This window comes from Thamnophis elegans, chromosome 12 (genome assembly GCF_009769535.1).
Source record: "Thamnophis elegans isolate rThaEle1 chromosome 12, rThaEle1.pri, whole genome shotgun sequence".
NCBI classification, from domain to species: domain Eukaryota; kingdom Metazoa; phylum Chordata; class Lepidosauria; order Squamata; family Colubridae; genus Thamnophis; species Thamnophis elegans.
Window position 1 is genome coordinate 35,514,865 of NC_045552.1, and position 19,178 is coordinate 35,534,042.

The 19,178-nt window shown below is 45.7% G+C and overlaps 1 protein-coding gene across 2 annotated transcripts in view; it reads right to left on the minus strand.

Annotated features, from left to right (window-relative positions):
* Positions 1-19,178, minus strand: part of ABCB7 (ATP binding cassette subfamily B member 7) — a 105,902-nt gene that overhangs the window by 75,689 nt on the left and 11,035 nt on the right. For both annotated transcript variants that reach the window (XM_032227409.1, XM_032227408.1), the window contains exons 2-3: positions 13,445-13,522; positions 2,487-2,573 (exon numbers count right to left, since the gene is read on the minus strand). In XM_032227409.1, coding sequence (XP_032083300.1) covers positions 2,487-2,573; positions 13,445-13,522 — 165 coding nt within the window. The remainder of the gene's footprint in view (positions 1-2,486; positions 2,574-13,444; positions 13,523-19,178) is intronic.

Genomic DNA, 19,178 nt, shown 5'->3' on the forward strand with positions numbered 1-19,178 from the left:
AGCCTCCCGAAGGTGGCGACCCCCCCCAGGTAACTTGTCTCTTCGGGTCCCCTGGAGCTCGCTCTTCTATAGGAACCTCTCCTCGCCCAGTTATCAGGTCTAAATCCATGGGTTTTCAGGTTCTTTTCGTGACTCCCGTCTCTCATGACAGTACCGTGTTTTGTTTTGCTCAACAAATCAGAATTTGAAACAGTGATTTGTCAGTCTTATTAATGCTTCATATCATGCCCAAATCATGGTTTATTGACAATTTTGTTGTCCTCTTAGAATTTGCTTACCAAGAAACTATGGATGGAGGAACAAGTGTTGAAAACTGAAACTGTAAGACAAAGGTCCCCAAACCTTTGGGCACCAGGGACCGATTTTGGTTGCTGCCGGGGATGGGAAATCAGTATTATTCTATATGTATTGCTTACGTTACATCTTCCAATTTAATGTGCCTGAAAACTGGATTAAACCCCTTGCAGCTACCTTGGGGCGGAGTGAAATGCCAGGTCTCAGCAAGTTAATTTACTGCTGTCTCTTCTGAGACATTTGATGGGAAGAACGGTACAGGCAGTCCTCAACTTACAACAGTTCATTTAATGACTGTTTGAAGTAAAAACAGTTTTGAAAAGTGACTTATGACTGTTTTTCACACTGTTGTGAAATATGCGGGTGAGACCCCATGGTCATTTGTTCAAAATTTGGATACTCGGCAACTGGTTCATATTTATGAATTTGGCTGTGTCCCTGGGTCATGCGATGCCCTTTGGTGACCTTTGGAGAAGCAAAATCTATTGATTCACTTAATAACCATGTTACTAACTTAACAACTGAAGTGATTCACTTAGCAATTGTGGCAAGAAAAGTGATAAAATGGGGCAAAACCCAATTAACAAATGTCTCAACTTAGCAGAACAAAACCTTTGGGCTTGGGTCGGTTGTGGTTGTAAGTAAAGGACTACCTGCATTCAAATTGCTCCTCAAAATAGAAGTAAAATTTAATAGAGTTCTATCACATTCTTGCCAAAAACTGAAACATGTCTACTTTTGCATTTTTTTAATACAAAAGTCAATTTTCATAGCATCATTTAATAATGTATTACAAAAACAGTATGCCAAATGATTGACAGTCCAACAGGCCATATTTTATAAGCAACATTGTCTTGCTGGTTTTTCTTTTGCAACACCTTAACTAAAGGTATCTCACTATGTTCCTTGTTATAAACTTATCCCACAATCTTGGGAGGGTTGCAACTTTGACAAGACCCAGGTTTGTTCTTTTAGAAAAGTTTAATACAAGCCCACTAACTCAGTATAGAGATGGCATGACATTTAATTTAATTTTCCTCCAACTCTGAGTCAGCAGAAGTAAGAAGAGTGATTTGTTTCTGTAAAGACAGTCATGTCATATTCCCGGCTCCACAGGAATGGAGGGAGGCTGGTGTGTGCCCCAAAATGTGTGACCATAGGCTTGGGAAACCAGGCAGTGCAAAATTTAACATTGTGCCATGCATCAACTAATAGGTGGGACTAGACACTGTTGCCTGGAGATAGGCGGAGGGCCTATGTAATTTTAAGGCAGTTTTAAGCATTTAAGCAGCAGCTTCAATCCAGATTTCCCTAGCAATTCTTTCCTGCCACAGGTAAACAGCTATTGGGAAACTAATAGGATGGGGGTTGGGGACTGAAGTGTATCCTTCTAAACTTATAGAAGCTGCCTTTCTGCAAATATTTCATTCGGAAGTTGGATGTGCCAGGAAAGCGAAGAACAATGAATGCTAAACTGAAAAATATTAATTCATGTCAGAGCTGGAGTTTAAAGAAGCAAGGTCTAAAACCTAAGAAGTGAGTTACTGATATATTTAAAAATAGTTTGATATTGCCTTTCACAGCATTTTTTCAATGACAACCATGAAATAATAACTATCTAAAAAGCACAACTGACTTAAGCAGCTGAATAGTATATGGCATCCCTTTTTTTCATCCACCGCCACAATAGAAGAATCCTCTGTTTCTTATATATTAATTTGTGCTGCTTGTCAGCTGCCCCAGAGGCCTGTTGTCAGAAAGATAGGAACATTTTAAATAAATAAAACAGACGCTGTCCCCCGCTAAGATATAATCAAGGAGGAGAGCGGAAGAAAAGAGGCATGAGAATGTGTAATGGAAAAGTCAGTCCTCTCTGTGATTTTTCACACTGGTCAAAGCCATCAAAAAGCTTTAAATTGACACCTTTCTCCCCAGGATGCAGTCATTTCCAATCACAGGCAGATAAGCTGGTGGCTTCATTCTTCTGTCAAAACTAATTTTCTGAACAATTTATGCAAATAGGGATTTGCTTCCAATCAACCTGCTTCAGAGAACCCAAGGCAAATTTAAGAGAAATCGACAGAAGGATCCCCCCCACTCTTGCTTCCTCATAGGCAAACACACCAGCAACTGTGTAGACATTTCTTTCTCAAGTGCAGAAAACCCAGGATGGATTAAGGGGTGATATTTACCGCATTCTTCGGGTCTGAATGGAGGCCTCCCCCAGCTTGTCCATGCCAACAGGTCCTTCTGTCTATCTGGGACCACCCCTGAAGGTGCTGGGACAAGAACACAGCAGAGAAGGATGTCAGTGGTTATGCAATCACAATAAAATCCGTTACAGGTAGTCCTCAAACGTACGATCACAACTGAGCCCAAAATTTATGTGGCTAACTGAAACATTGATTCAGTGAGTTTTGCCCCATTTTACGACCTTTATTGCCACTGTTGTTAAGTGAATCATTACAATTGTTATGTTAGCAACACAGTTGTTAAATGAATCTGGCTTCCCCACTGACTGATGGACAGAAGCTTGCAAAAAATGATCACATGACACACACACACCCCAGGACACAGCAACGGTCATAAGTATGAGCCAGATGCCAAGTATCTGAATTTTGATTATGTGACCATGGGGATGTTGCAATGGCATCAGTGCTGCTGTAACTTTGAATGGTCACTAAATGAACTGTTGTAAGTCAAGACCTGTACAGTCCAATACAGAGGCTGAGGAAGGACTAGTGAATAAAACTTTAGGAAAGTAATGGGAAACTGAGTCACTAGAATCCAGAAGCAGCTCATTTGTGAGTGCTCTCTATATAAATTACTTCTCTCAGGAATCCTTGCAGGAGGATTCTGCATGAAGCCTGACTGGAGACTCTTTGGGATAGTGAATGAATATCTCTTTATATTCAGAGAGATGCTTAGAAAGCTGGCTGGGGAATTCTGGGAGTTGAAGTCCGCCAAGCTTAAAGTTCCCAAGGTTGGAGACGCCTGTGCTAGAGTACATCTACTACTAGTGTGATAAAAGACATAATAAAAAAGTAAAAATCTCTAAATACAGGATGACTCAGATCCTAAAATGCTTCCTCCTTCAACAAGAGCAGAACTCCTCCAGAAGATAAGAAATACTTTGGATCTTATACAGTCCTTGACTTACAACAGTTCATTTAGTGACTATTCAAAGTTACAATAGCACTGAAAAAATAACCTATGACCATTTTTCACACTGACGGCCACTGAAGCATTCCAGTGATCATGTGATCCAAATGTGAATGCCTGGCAACTAGTTCATATCTATGATGGTTGAAGTGTCTTGGAGTCACGTGATCGTCCTTTGCGACCTTCTGAGAAGCAAAGGCAATGGAGAAGCCAGATTCCCTTAAAATCACGCGATTAATTTGATAGATGCAGGGATTCACTTAACAATTGTGGCAAGAAGGGTCATAAAATTGGGCAAAATTAACTTAACACCTGTCTCACCTAGCAAGATAAGACTTTGGGCTCAATTGTAGTTGTAAGTCAAGGACTACCTGTGTGGGGAACACTGGACTAGAACGACCGTTGACTTACCTGAACGGTCCTTCTATGTGCGCTGCGAGGGGAATCCAAGCATGGGTTAACTTTGTCCATTAGCCTAGAGACTGAGTTACGTAATTACAGTGACGTGCAGTCACTAGAGGCAGGGGAGGCGGGGCCTCACCAGTCTCCTGAGGAAAAGGAAATTATTTTTAAAATAATTAAAAAGGCCAAGGTAGTTGCTCCCAGACTCTAAGTCACAGTAACTCTGAGTCTCCTTAGTGCAGTTAGTAGGAGGAGGCTAGAGAACTATGGGCCTCCTTTGCATAAGGAATTTTTCGCCTTTTAAGAGTTAACCAAGGGTTAAAAAGCAAAAAATTCTGTATGCAAATGAGGCACATGATTCTCCTGCCTCCTCCTGAAGAGGGCACTTTGTTTAGAGCCTTTTTTAAAACATTTAAGCAGAGTCATCCATGTGGCAACTAGCCTAGCCTGCCTGGCCCTGGCTAGACCAAATCTAGCATTTTTGATGCAGCTGGTATGTGGGTCAGAGGGAGGAGGCAGGGGGGAGGAATTCAATTTATTTTTAATGTAAGCAATTGTAATTTGTTTTTATTTTGTGTTTGTGTATGTGTGGTTTTTTTTTTACCCGCCTCTACTGGCGCGCGGGCTGGCACATCTATTTTTATTTTTCATTTCAGAAAGTCACGGAGGGCTAGACGAATTGTCCGAAGCTCTAACCAATTGATGCTGTTCCACAACTCTTGGGTGTTCCATCGTCCCTGTGTCACTTTATTGAGAGCATGTGCGCCCCAACCAAACAGGCTGGCATGTGTCGTCACAATCACACGGTCCGGTTCCTTGAACAGGCACCCTTTGAGTAGCTTCAAGGAGGTCCACCAGTGTAGCAAACGTCTCACCTTGGGTGGAAGATGGACCCTGGTTTGAGAGTGGCTGGTGTGGGCCCGCTGGAATGGGAGCAGGAACCACTGCAGGGGTCGCGCATGGAACCTGGACCATGGGACAATGTCTATGCAGGAGATCATCTTCCTCAACAGCTGAGATAGGACAGCGAGGGGAAGGAAGTTCTGTGACTGCATGTGAGGTACCAGAATCTGGAGACTTCGGCAGCTGTCCTGGGAGAGGGACACCAGACATCGCTCTGAGTCGATTACGGTTCCAAGATTTAGGAGAGACGTGGTTGGAGTCAAGTGACTTTTCAGAAGGTTCAGGACAAAACCGTGAGACTGCAAGGCCTCGATCGTTGTTTGCAGGTCCTGTCTTGCCAGTTCTGGGGTGGAAGAGAGGATCAATATGTCATCTAAATAGCAGTTGACCCTTACCGGAACAGCTCAGAGACATACTGCTAGCACCACCAGTAACTTGGTGAAAGTCTGTGGGGCCGATGAAAGGCCGAATGGCAGGGCGCGGTATTGGAAGTGGCACCCTGCAAACTGGAACTGCAGAAAGCGTCGATGAGAAGGGTGGATTGGTACATGGAGGTATGCCTCCTTGATATCTATAGAGGTCAATAGGTCGCCCTGTCTGATGCAAGCAAGAATGATCTTGAGCGACTGCATTTTGAACCTCTGGTATTTAAAATAGAGGTTGAGCCGTTTTAAATCCAGAATGGCCCACCATCCGCCTGAGCTTTTGGGCACCAGGAAAAGAATAGAATAAAATCCTAGCCCTTCCTGTCCCTGGGGAACCCTTTCTATCGCTTGAATGGAAATTAGATGTTCTATTTCCACTTCCATCAGGTGCCTCTTCACCTGGCATCTTGGCACCAGGCATCTGATGAATCGCCTCGGGGGGGATGGCGAGGAACTCTAGGGTGAGGCCTTGCCTCACCCTTTGAAGAGCCTACACATCCAAAGTGGTTTCTGCCCATTGGGGAGCGAATAAGATGAGACACCCTCCAATAGGTCCCACCCCGTACAAGTCACCTGTATTTGCGGAAAGAGCAGTTGCCGTTTCCGCGAAATGGCCGCCTGGCCTGCTGGTATGGGACCTGCTGGCAGCCTCTGTCTCTTGATCCTGAACGATCCTGACCTTTATCAAGGTTCTGTTGGAACGGCCTGGTATAGGGGGGAACATAAGGGGCCGTAGAGTACCCTGATTCTCCTACCCAAAAGGGCTGCCTCCTATGATAAGGCTGTTGCCTCCTGTTGCCGCACCTAGCAGTCGAGGGCCTTACCTTGCGTTTATCCCTATTTTCTATTAAAATGGGGTCTAAGGCTGCTCCAAATAGAGGACCCCCTTTGAAGGGGGTGGATGCCAAACGCCACTTGGAGCGCAGGTCAGCCTGCCAGTGGCGAAGCCAGAGGAGCCTACGTGAAGCTAAGTTAGAGACCAAGGCGCAAGAGGCGAATTTGGCTGCATTAAGCGTGGCATCCAAGGAGAACTCCAGAGCTGCCACAAGTTTGTTTACGTCCTGATGGAGACGTATGTCCTCCAGAGGGAGCCTACTCTGTAGTTATTGTAACCACACCAATGAGATCCTATTAAGAAATGTTGCGGCTGTGGCCGCTCTTAATACCCAGGCAGCAGCTTGATGTATCTTACGTAAAAGCAGTTCGGCCTTCCTGTCCTCAGCCTTGAAATTTGAGAGGGAATCAGAGCTGGGGAGGCCAGTGCCGCCACTGGAGGGTCCACAGTTGGGAACTGGAGGAGGGTTTCCAGTTCTGGCGTGGAAGCATAAAGCTTCCGGTCTCCATTGCTGGGCGGAGGTACAGCGGTAGGTTGGGCGCACTGTTTCTGGATAACGTCTAGAAACAATTTGGGAGTAGGGATGGCATCTTGCTCCTGCACCTGCTCAGCAAAATAGCGGTCAGTGGAGTCGAGGCCTACAGCTGTGCTAACTTGGGTGGTGGCCCCATCCATTTTGGTAGTTGCTTTGGCCTTATATAAGAGGGATTTGAATAGGGCTGGCCTAAACAAGCCAGAGAAAGCCAGCATGTCTTGTGCCGGGCGATCATCATCAGATAATTCCAGCATCCCAGTGTCTTCTTCCTCACCTAAAATAGAGCCTTCACTATAAGCTGAAGGCAGAGGAGAAGGGAGAATAGCTAGAGACTGGTGTGTGTGTGTGTGTGTGTGTGTGTGTGTGTGTGTGTGTGTGTCTGGTTATGGTAGCAGAAGGAGGGTGCTGAACCCTAAGTTGGATTTCTGCATCCACCCTTTGGGATATGGTTGCCACAATCAGATCATGTAGCTCTGGGGCAGGTCATATTCGAGCCTGTCCCTGGGCCTCAGGCCTGCTCTAGTAGGCGTGAATGTGGCTGCAGGTCCAGAGTGAGAGGCAGCCTGGCACGTGGCTGGGCCTGTACGTGGTAGTATGGAAGCAGGCCGAGGATCAGAAGCCTCCTCGTCTTCCTCCCCTCCCAATGATGTGGGGAGATTGGGAGACCAACCCTGAATTCCCGCTGGGGGAATGGCAAGAACTGGCGAGTGTCGCTCAGCCATCAATATGGGAGGCAACCTGGTGGCCTGACCGGGAGTTAAGGCTGAAGCCTTGGCTTTCTCCTTGCGCTTTACCGCGTTATCTGCGGTCTTAGAAGCTCTGCGGGGCCCCCGCTTCGAGGCCCTGGTGGAAGTTCATCCCACCCTGGCTCTAGGCCCCGTCACCTCAAGCGTGAAGGAACAGGAGGATCCCTCGCTGGCCCCTGATGTTATCTGGTCAGCCATGATAAATTTAATGATCAGAAAAGCGGGCCAGAGTGATTTTAAAATGGCTCAGCTACTTGCCAAGACAGAGTTGTAAGGCAAAGCACTAATTGCGGGTGGCGGACTAACTTCTATAGCGAAATGACTCACTCTGACTGGCAACAGAAAGGAGCGTGCAATGCAGGCTCCGCCCACGACCTCATCAGTTTCAGTGCGAAAAGGCAGCCACCGGATTGGTCGGCGCCTCACAATCGGCGCAAATTTCAAACCTCAACTCAAAATGGCCACCGCATACTTCACCCGAACAGGGGAAGAACATAAGCAATGGCCCGACTCAGCTCTCCGGCGCTCATGGATTTGTAATCGATGTGAGGCACACTCTCTGGGAACTGCCCCAGGGCGCACCGATATCAGGAGCCCGTCGCTGTTCAGTGCGCGATCGGAGGGCTCGGAATGGAAAAACAGCGGGTGCCGTCTCCTGTGCCGTCACAAGAGCAGCAAACCGATCTCTCCACGGCCACAAATAAGGCAGAATTCGGCGCACCGACTGTTACAATCCAAATAGTGTCTTCCCGCTTGAGTCACTAGGAAGCGCAAACATTCATCAGTTCCATAAACGGCACATTCAATTTAATAAATAAAGCAAAAATAAAATAAAACAAAATAAAAACCAAAATAACCAAGCAAATGAGTTGAATTAATCTATTAACCTAGAGGAAAGAAATTATTTGCGTCTCTTTAGGCTGGACCGAGTTAAAAAACTGAGCCATCCCGGCCAGGGGAGGCGTGGTCAATAATTACGTAACTCAGTCTCTAGGCTAATGGACAAAGTTAACCCATGCTTGGATTCCCCAAGCAGCGCACAGGAGAATATCTAGTCAACAGAAACCAAAATCTTCCTTCCTAACATCTTGCAGGTATCTTCACATCAGAGCAGGTCAGCTATTAAATACAGTCCACTCTGTGGATGGCATATCGCAGCAGCAGAACCTGCAAGACCCTGGTGTATGCATGTCTGTGCGTGCACAAGTATGAACGAGGCCTACTGTTCTCTGAGTCTTGGGTGAAAGGGCTTTCAGAGCAATAGCAGAATGCAGGTCCTGGATGACAAAATCAGCAGTTTTGGGGAGAAATGGAATCAGTTTCAGCTTCTGCTACCTCTCAGCTCATCCCCATGGTTGCGTAATTGTCACACAGTGTACCACTTGAAGTCAAATGAACTAACAACAATTTCCTTTATTTTTACCCAGAGCTCTTCTATTTTCGAGTTGTTAAAAAAAAAGAGAATGATATAATCGGAATGTCATTTCTGAAAGTGCATGTAGGCTTCAAAGAAAATGCTTGATATCTCTATTATGCTAGAGAGACACCAAGAGCAATTTGGTGAGCAACATAACATCATAAAGCACTTACAAGAACTTAAGAAATGCTTGCAAATACATAAAAGTGTGAGAAAGCATTAATTCACAACCATTCTTCACAGAAAACATGAATGTTTCTGTTTTTAAGAAGGGGAGCCAGGAAGTTAAAGGGAAAGAAGGAAAATGAAAGAAAATGGCGTTAACATTCTATTAATAAGCATTTACCAAAAATCACTAGCTATATGACATACGTAATATACGTAGGACAAATTAATGCTGTTGGTCTATTTTAAGTATTTATCTTGCTACTTGCTTCTTTAAATTTACATACCATCAAGGATTGACATCAGCTAAAAACCAAATAACATAATTCAAATGTCCCAGTAAAAAAAAAGGAACAGAAAAAAGGAACATCAAACAAAACACAGACCCAAGTAATAACAAAGACTCACATTATTAAAGACTATACATATGATGACTCTTCCAACATTTTTATTCATAATTTTTACTGTATACAGTATGTAAAATAAAATAATATATATTTAGACGTGTGGTTTGCCCAAATTCCAATCTGTTATGTTCAAAACTTTTTAAGAACAGTCTTGAAATTTCTACAAGCCTGAATTTAAACTGACTTTGCCCAATTTTCTGTAAATTCCCCATCCCGCAGGACAGTTTTTTCAGGAAGATATAACTGGAGGGAAAGTGCAGGAAAGTTCCTTCTGCTAGTAAACACAATTCTTTTAAAAGCCTCCTACACTTTGATTACTTTTAATGGTGATCAGATAGCTCTTTTTTTAATGGATATTTTTATTGGACAATGCAGTCTGCATCTCCTGAATTAATGTTCTGCCTTTGAACCTTCCAGATGTACAGGAAGGTGACAGAATATATTTGCAGCAAGGTTTGCATATCATGCTAATCTCGGCCAAGGATCTCCAGTCTTGGCAACTTTAAGTCTGGTGGACTTCAACCCCCAGAATTCCCCAGCAGCAAAGTTGGTATCTCAGGCTTAAAGTTGCCAAGGTTGGAGATCCCTGGCCTAGGCTATAGTGAAGTTGAATGGATTTACAGTGTTGTGGGATCCAGCCTTTATCTTCATGTGGTGTGGAGGAAAACATAGTTAAATCATAATAGGAATTATTCATTTGGGCAAAGCAGATGAAGTGAGCACCGTCATTCTGTCCTAATCACCTTAGGGTTAAGCATGCTGCTGCGTGAATTAAGTATATTAAGAGCCATGAGAGTGGTCAGAATGCAATATTGCAGGCTAACTCTGCTCACACTGCCAGGAGTTCAATTCCTTCCATCCTTACTGGCTCAAGGTTGACAATGCCTCAACCTTTTACCCATGGAACTGTGGTGTGTATGTAATTAAAATGCAGTGCTGCAGGCTAATTCTGCTGACTGCCAGGGGTTCGATCCTGACTGGCTCAAGGTTGACTCAGCCTTCCATCCTTCCAAAGTTGGTAAAATGAGGACCCAGATCGTTGGGGGCAATAGGCTGATTCTATAAACTGCTTAGAGAGGGCTGCAAAGCACTGTGAAGCAATATATAAATGTAAGTGCTCTTGCTATTGGTCTGCTAGTGCTAAGTACTATGTCAACTTTTGATTGAGAGCATCAGGGAGACTGCCAGTTTCTCTGACATGTTTCAAGCAATCTTTCCTATGCAGCTGACTACTTTTATAAGGTTCCAACTTCTCCTTCCTATTGCTAAATGTTCTTGGGTGCTGTCTAATTTCCACAAAGCGGCTTCTTTCTTCCAGGAATTCAACAGCAAAATATTAATCAGATTACAAACTTTTATTCCAGTTGAGATGTTTAAGAAACAAAATTAAAAATAAAGGAAGGAAAATTAATCATTTGTACACTGGATCTACAACTAGGAGTATATTTGTGAATGCAGTGGAAATTTGCACTTAGATACTGAAGACAAAATCCTTTCTAGCTTGGGAGTATGAGCTTAAAGTCTCTCATTTATTACTTTCAAGAGTACAAATTGTGCATGACCAAATATAAATAGGGAGTACAGTCCTCGAATTACCACATTAATGGAGCCTACCCATTGCGGTTGAAACATGTGACAGTCATAAAACAGGCCAATTACATTTTACAACCTTTTCTGTGGTGGTCATTAAGCAAATCCCAGCAGTGCTTAAGCATACCAATGGTCCCCTATGGTGTGGTTTTGCCAAAAACCAAAAGTAAATGTCAGGTTTTGGCAAAAACGTTGTGAAATGTGGTCGCATGCCTATGGAATGCTGCAAATAGCCATAGCAGTCATGTGGCTAAATGCCTAAAGTGTGGTTATGTGATCATCTTGCCGTGTGTGTGTGTGTGTGTGTGTGTGTGATTGTAAATTTGAATCTGGGTTGTAACTACCTTCTAGATAGGTCTGTCCGAACAGTTGCTAAGTGACCGGTCATAAATCAAGGACTACCTGTGTGACTGTATAGTTGGATTAAGGATTAGTTAAGTTTATTAGTTTTATTAGTTTTATTAAACTTGTATGCCGCCCTATTCCCCGAGGGGACTCAGGGCGGCTAACAAACTAAATAGGGAAAAGGGGAAGTACAAAAACAAGAAGACAAGACAAATACAAAAAACAAATTAAAAACTTGTCAACAGCCGCAACAATTCGAGTGGGGCTGGGAACTCATCAGCCCCAGGCCTGCCGGAACAGCCAGGTTTTAACGGCTTTGCGGAAAGCCTGAAGGGTGGTGAGGGTCCGGATCTCCACGGGGAGATCGTTCCAGAGGATGATGAAGTAGTAGTTCTTTCTTCCTTCCAGCTTATCTCTGGAAGATCTGACATCACCTTTTAACCCATGCTCCCCATTTCAGGCTGAAGAGGAAAATATGGATAGGTAGGCTGGCTCCTTGTTTTTAACACTATCTAACTGAGCCTCAGCGTTGCCTAGATTTACAATAAAGAATTCCTTTAAAAATGGCATCTGAAACGGATATTTGCAGCCAGATTAGCACTGCTGGCCTTGGGCTCCTTTCTTATGCTCAGTGTGTTTCTGAACAAAAGCTCTGCCCAGCATTGCTGGTCCTTGAGAAAACAGGAGGTCTGTTGGGGCCCAAACGTGGCTCATGAGATGCAGTTAGTGAAGCCGTCTGCTCACTCTGGCGCCACCATTTGAGGCCTCTTTCTAATGATTTTGGTGCCAACGGTGGCCTGACCATTTCAGATGCAGGTAATGCTGCATACAAGGGAAGCTGCTGGAGTTCAGTTTCTAAAATGGGCAAAGTAGGAAGTTTGTTTTCCAAGCCCTTCTGGATAGGAATGCCTAGTGTGTTCAGAGGTACTACTACAATACAAGCCTGGATTCTGGTTGGCTGGTCATTTACAGGTAGTCCTTGACTGTTGTCCTTGACCGTTCAAAATTAGGGTAGATTCCCCCACCATAAAAAGTACTTCTGAAGTTCCAATGGCCATTGCCCTCCTTTAGTCACATGACCACATTTCAGGCATTCAACAACCAGCCCACGTTCACATGATCACAATTTATGACATTTTTGCCCAAACCATGGTTTACTTCCAGTTTTCAGCAAAAACACACATAGGAAACAATGAATTCACTTAATGAGCATGGCCGTTGTGTAATGTTTGCCACATATGCTGAACAACTGCCACCAAAAGGTGATAAAATCAGGTCCTGCAGTTTACGACACTCACAACTTACGACCATAAGGGGCAGACTCCACTAAGGTCCTTAGTCCTGAGGACTACTTGCAGTACAAAGCCTGACTCGATTATCAGACCTGTTTCACTCTGAGCCTGGCTTTGGTAACCAGAAGTGTGGTTAGTTCAAAATAAAAATCTCGACTACTAACCTAAACTAGCAGCAACTCATTTCTTATAGGGTTGCAAAAAGGCTTTGGATTCTGTTTGTTTCTAAGAACAACTGGAAAGCTTGCCAGCTTTGCATCAGTGCAGCTGCCAGCTCCCTGACCTCTAGACTTAGGTCATTTTCATAGACTTTCTCTTAAGCCGCTTGGTGCGATGGTGTTCTCTGACAGAATGGGCCAACTTGGTGCGGCCAACTCACCATGGCTAATTTGATGTGGAACAACTCATTGTGGCCTACTTACCATGGGACAACTGGCTGTGGGACAATTCATCAATTCAAGTATTTAAAATAATTAAAAAATAATTTTAGTTTTTGTCATTCACATTTCATTCTGTCCCTCCTTTTTCATCCTTTAAGATTTCATTCCACCATTTCTTCAATATTAGTGTGACTCTTGTCCCATGGCAAGTTGGCTGTGCTGAGCGAGTTGGCTGCAGCGAGTTGGCTGTGCTGAGTTGGCTGTGCCAACTTGCCCTAGACCCTTCTCCAAAGTGATCTGTACTAGGAAGAAACTCTTTGTTGCTGCTAAAAGCTTGCTTTTATTTTTACAATCACATCCATTTTCTTGAGACTTTACAAAAATAGTTCTCTACGAAGAAAGGTTTGCTTTTTTAACCTAATTTTTTTGGAGCTGGAAAGCAAAGTTATAAAGATTAAGTACAAACCAGACTCTTGGAGGGAGAGTCTACAAGTCTTTCTCATTAGCAGAATTTCAAGAGAGAAAAAGAATACTGCTCAATATTACCTTTGCAGCATCTAATAGGTGCCTTGAATAGCATTTCCCTGAGCTGTGCCATGTGGGTCGATTTAAAATTGTTAGAACCTGGAAAGAAAGAAAAAGCAAGGCTGTAATAATTAATAGCACAATGTCCACAACTGAAACACTCTAGTCATTTTGCAGAGACACATCCAGTATAATGAAAGAGCATTTGCTTCTGAAAAGAAACAAAAGAAAATAAGAAAACTGTTGGGGAACATGTTTAAGTTATAGCACCATCTATTTAAAGAACTAAATGGCAATTCTCTGCCTGTTGCCTTAATATTTCTATTATCTCATATTATTTCTTTATTAGATTTATATGGCCAGCACTTCACAAGAAATAACTGGATGGAGTATAGCTAAAGAGGTATATAAACAATGACCATATCACAAAGTCAGTGAGAATTTTAGATGGCTCCATTACAACCGAATTTCCTCCCTCCCTCTCTCTTCATGGATTTCCAGAAAATAAGGAGGGAGAGAGCTACCTGGCTTTGGGTGGGTGGGGGGGGAATGTTCCATAAGGCAAGCACCACTGCAGAGAAAGCCCATCTCCCTGGGCCCATTAAGAGGACTTCCTTGAGGGACAAGAACTGCAGCATGTCTCTCTTGGCACATTTGACGTGATGAGCAAATATCATTAGGAGTAGAGGATTCTTCAAATAACCTGGCCCCACGACACATCATTTTAAAACTAAATATGATCTACTTCTCAGATATATTACATACAGGTAGTCCATGACTTACAACCGCAATTGAACCCAAAATATATGTAGCTAAGTGAAACATTTAAGTGAGTTTTGCCCCATTTTATGAACTTTCTTGCCACAGTTGTTAAGTGAATCTCTGCAGTAGTTTAGTTAATAACACTGTTGTTAAGTGAATCTGACTTCCCTTTGCTTGCCAGGTTGCAAAAGGGGATCATGTGACTCCAGCAAACTGCAACCATCGTAAGTGTGAATCAATTGCCAAGTGCTTGAATTTTGATCACATGACCATGGAGATGCTGCAACGGTTGTAAGTGTAAAAAGTGCTCATAAGTCCCTTTTTTTCAGTGCCATTGTAACTTTGAATGGTCACTAAACAACTGTAATTTTAATTTCCAGTACATTTATTCTACAAGTATTCCGCAATTTACAACAGTTCATTCAGTGACCAAAGTTGAAATGGCACTGAAAAAAGTGCAACTGGTTTCTGATGTTTGCAGCATCCCTATGATCAGGTCACATGATCGAAAGTTGTCAAGACCTTCGCAGTGCCCCAGGGTCATGTGACCACAATCTGTAATCTTTCTGGCCAGTTTCCGACAAGCATAGGCAATGGGGGAAGCTGGATTCATTCAGCAACTGCAGGAATTTCCTTAAGCATGGCAAGAAAAGGTCATTAAATTAGGTGTGATTCACTCAACAACCACCTTACTGAAATTCTGGTACCAATTGTAGTTGTAAATCAAGGACCACCTGTATATTTTTCCATACATTTATATAAGCTCAGGGGCCTGAATTCCAATTCTCAGTTGGATCTTTTGATTTAAAAATCAGACCATTTCCTTCAAGGTAATGGCATTAGGAAGGGCCTTAGGCACTCAGCTCTATTCAATTGCCCCAACTCCACTCTGATGGGTCATTAAAAAAAATGTTATTATACTATGGTAAAAGATTCCCAATCAATTTTTAAAAAAATAAAATGGCAACAGAAAGTATACAAGCTTAAAAGCGAGTCTCTTCATAATCAGAGCTGGATTACCAACATTTCAAAACTAAACATCAGACATAAATAAAACTGGTTCTTCCAATATTTTCAAGCACTGTATTATGTTAAACATTGCTTATGGTATATTATTTCCAACGAGTCTTGTTTTTAATCTGAAGAAGCCTATACTATTTTATCCTGTGTTCTAAGACAAGATCTTTAAACATAAGCAAGGAGCAAAATATTGTGCTACATCTACCACTACACCAGGACTTTTGGGAGACTTTCACTTTTAAAACTTAAATAAGGCTAAAATTACTTTTTCCTTTGATCTCACTTGGCCTTCCTTAAAAAAAAAATTAAATGGGAGGACCAGAAAGGGCGTTGGTACTTACCTGATACGCCTCTTCTCATAGTGGGGGGAGGAGTATCCAGAATGGGTTGACCTTAACCTCTCGTGATTGGATTGAGTCAGATAAGCTCTTTGGGCTCCGCCCCCTGGTACCAGGCATGCCCAGTTTTAATGACCAAGAGCTCTCTCCGACTCGTTGCATCATTCACTCCAGACTCTTGATTCAGTTTTTTGCTTTTATTGTCTTCAACATCAATATTTAAATAACAACATAAACAATGAACATAACACTTAGTCATACAAACAAGTCAGGGAGGGGCTGGATACTCCTCCCCCCCACTAGGAGAAGAGGCATATCAGGTAAGTACCAACACCCTTTCTCCATAGTGAGGGGGGAGGAGTATCCAGAATGGGACGTACCAAAGCCTGCACGTCCCTAGGGAGGGAGACCCCTGAGGCCCCGTGTCCCCCAATCAGGCCTGTTGAGGCGCGGGTCCTGCCCTGTGAACCGCCTGCAACACCCTGCGGCCGAACGAGGCCTCTGCCGAGACAAAGGAGTCCAACTTATAGTTCCTGACAAAGGGAGAGGGGGAAGCCCACGTGGCTGCCCTGCAGATTTCGGCCAGGGATGCTTGTGTAGCCCAGGCCGTGGATCTGGCTGCACTCCGCGTGGAGTGGGCTGTGATATGATTTGGTCTCTGTAAACCCTGCGATTGGTACGCAGTGGCAATGCAGGTTCGCAACCACCTGCCAATAGTGGTGGAAGTTACCTGGTTACCCAGGGATCCTGGTTGGAAGGAGACAAACAGGGCTTCAGATTTCCTGTTTGGCCTGGTTCTCCTGAGGTAAATCCTCAGAGCCCTCCTAACGTCCAGAGTGTGCCACTTCCTCTCCAATGGGTGAGAAGGGTCTGGACAGAAGTTGGGCAAAAACAGTTCCTGGGCTTGATGGAAGCAGGAGCACACCTTGGGGATGAAGGATGGATCCAGCCGTAACACCACCCTATCTTGGTGGAAGACACAGAGATCCTCCCTGGTGGACAGCGCCTGCAGTTCGGATATCCGCCTGGCGGAGGTGATGGCCACCAGGAACTTCAGGGTCAGGAACTTAAGGGAAACTGTTTGTAATGGCTCAAACGGAGCGCCCGTTAGAGCGTCCAATACCCTGTGTAAATCCCAGGAAGGGTACCTGTGTACCGTAGGTGGTCTGAGATTGGAGGCCCCCTTAAGGAATTGCCTAACCATGGGGTGGTGCGTCAAGCTCTGGTTTCTGCCACACAGGAGAACTGATGAGATGGCTGAAACCTGTCTCCTAATTGTGTTAGGAGCTAACCTTCTATCCAGGCCCGCCTGGAGGAAGTCCAGAACTTGTGGCACCGTAGCCTGGATGGGGTTGTACCCCCGGGAGTTGCACCAAGAGTCAAAGGCCCGCCACGTGGAGCCATAAATGCGCTCTGTGGAGGGTCTGCGGGCGGCCTGGATAGTCCTTATCACCCTGGGGGAGAAGAGGTCTTTCCTCAGGATGCTCCGCTCAATCGCCAAGCGGTCAACTGGAGCCATTGAGGATCCGGGTGCTCCAGCGCCCCCTGGCTGAGGGATATCCTCTCCTGGGGAATTCTCCAGGGCCTCTCCACGACAGAGACTGGAGATCTGCAAACCAAGGCCTCCGGGGCCAATGAGGAGCCAACAGAACCACTTCCGCCCCCTCCTGAAGGATCTTCCGTATGACCCTGGGAATCAGGGGCAAGGGAGGAAAGGCATACAAAAGACCCCTGGGCCAGGAGCTCCGCAGAGCGTCCGTCCCTACTGCCTCCCGTGTCCGGTACCTGGAGAAGAACCTCGGGAGCTGAGTGTTGAGGGGAGTGGCGAACTGATCGACCTCCGGGCGCCCGAAGCGCTCGGCCACCTCCTCGAATATCGCAGGCTGTAGCCTCCACTCCGAGTTGTCCACCTCGGCCCGGCTGAGCCAGTCGACCCTGGTGTTGTCCACCCCCGCTATGTGTTCTGCCCTCAAAGACCGGAGGTTCCTTTCGGCCCACTGACCCAGACGTTTGGCCTCCTTCATGAGGGCCCTTGATCTTGTCCCCCCCTGTCTGTTTATGTGAGCCTTGGTGGTGATATTGTCTGTAAGGACTAATATGTGCTGGCCCCTGACCGAGTTCTGGAACCGTAACAAGGCCAGGCGGACCGCCCTGAGCTCCAACCAGTTTATGTTGTGAGTCCCTTCCGCCTGAGTCCACTGTCCTTGCGCCATCTGAGCCAGCACATGGGCACCCCACCCGCTCAGACTGGCGTCCGTCGTTACCGTCAAGCGGTCTGGTGTCCAGAAGGTTTCGCCCTTCGTGATCGCTGGGGACGTCCACCAAGTCAGGGAGCGGGAGACCTCTACCGGGAGAAGTACCTTGGTCTGCGAACAGCTTGTGCGCCTTCGCTAGAACGGCAAGAGGAACCATTGGAGATCTCTGGTGTGGAGGCGAGCCCACGGGACGATGCCAATGGCGGAGACCATGGTGCCTAGTAGTTTAGACAGAGTGGCTAAGGACACCTTGCGCTTCCTGGCTATCGAGGAGGCTAGCTGTCTAAGCGCTATCTGTCTGTCGGGCGACAGGAAGACCATGCCCGCCTGGGTGTCTATTCTGGCTCCTAGGTGAATCAGACTAGTAGAGGGGTGGAGGTGACTCTTGGCTAGGTTCACTGTAAACCCGTGGTCCTCAGGACTGTCATGGTGACGTCTAGGTCTCGCATCACGCCCCTAAAGGAAGATGACTGCAGGAGCAGGTCATCCAGGTAACATTGGATGCGCACCGGGACCTGTCTCAGGTGCGCTGCCAGCGTTGCCATTACCTTTGTGAATACCCTCGGGGCCGAAGACAGCCCGAAGGGGAGGGCCCGGTACTGACAGTGGTGTCCCATGTAGCAGAACCTGAGATACCTACGGTGATCCTGGGCAATGGGAATGTGCAGATAGGCCTCAGTGAGGTCTATAGAAGTGAGAAAGTCTCCTTGTCTAACCCCCTCCAAGATAGACTGTAGGGAGTGCATCTTGAACCTCCTATAGCGAATGGAACGGTTCAGGCGTTTCAGGTCAAGGATCGCTCTCCAGCCCCCAGAGGCCTTGGGGATGACAAACAGGATGGAATAGTGCCCCTGACCCTGTTGCTCTGGAGGCACTGGCTGGATTGCCCTGATCTCCAACAGGTGTTGGATGGCTTCCTGCATCAGTAGCCTCCGGGTCAGGTTCTTAGAAACCGGACATATCCGGAAGAAGCTCGGGGGACTGGAAAGAAATTCGAGTGAAAGGCCATGCCTGATGGGTCTTCTGCACCCATCTGTCAGAGGAGGTAAGGTTCCAGCGGTCAGCAAAGTGCGCTAAGCACCCCCCAATGGGGAGAACGCTGGGCCTAGCTTTAATTTCTGCAGAAGGAGCACCCCCCTCCGTCTCCTCCGCCCCCTCGAAAGGGCCGCTTCTGCTGCCTGCCTCTTTGCTGTCTGTCCGGGTACCTCTGTCTAGCAGGGAATCCCCCCTGATACTGCCTGCTTCCAGAGAAACCTGCCTCTGACCCCCTAAGGGAGTCCTGACCCCGAAAGAAGGAACCAGAGTCCTGACCCCGGGAGTAGGAGCGTCTGGGGTATGGAGTCGACCTGAAGCTGCTTTTCTTCTGGGCAGTGGCAAGGA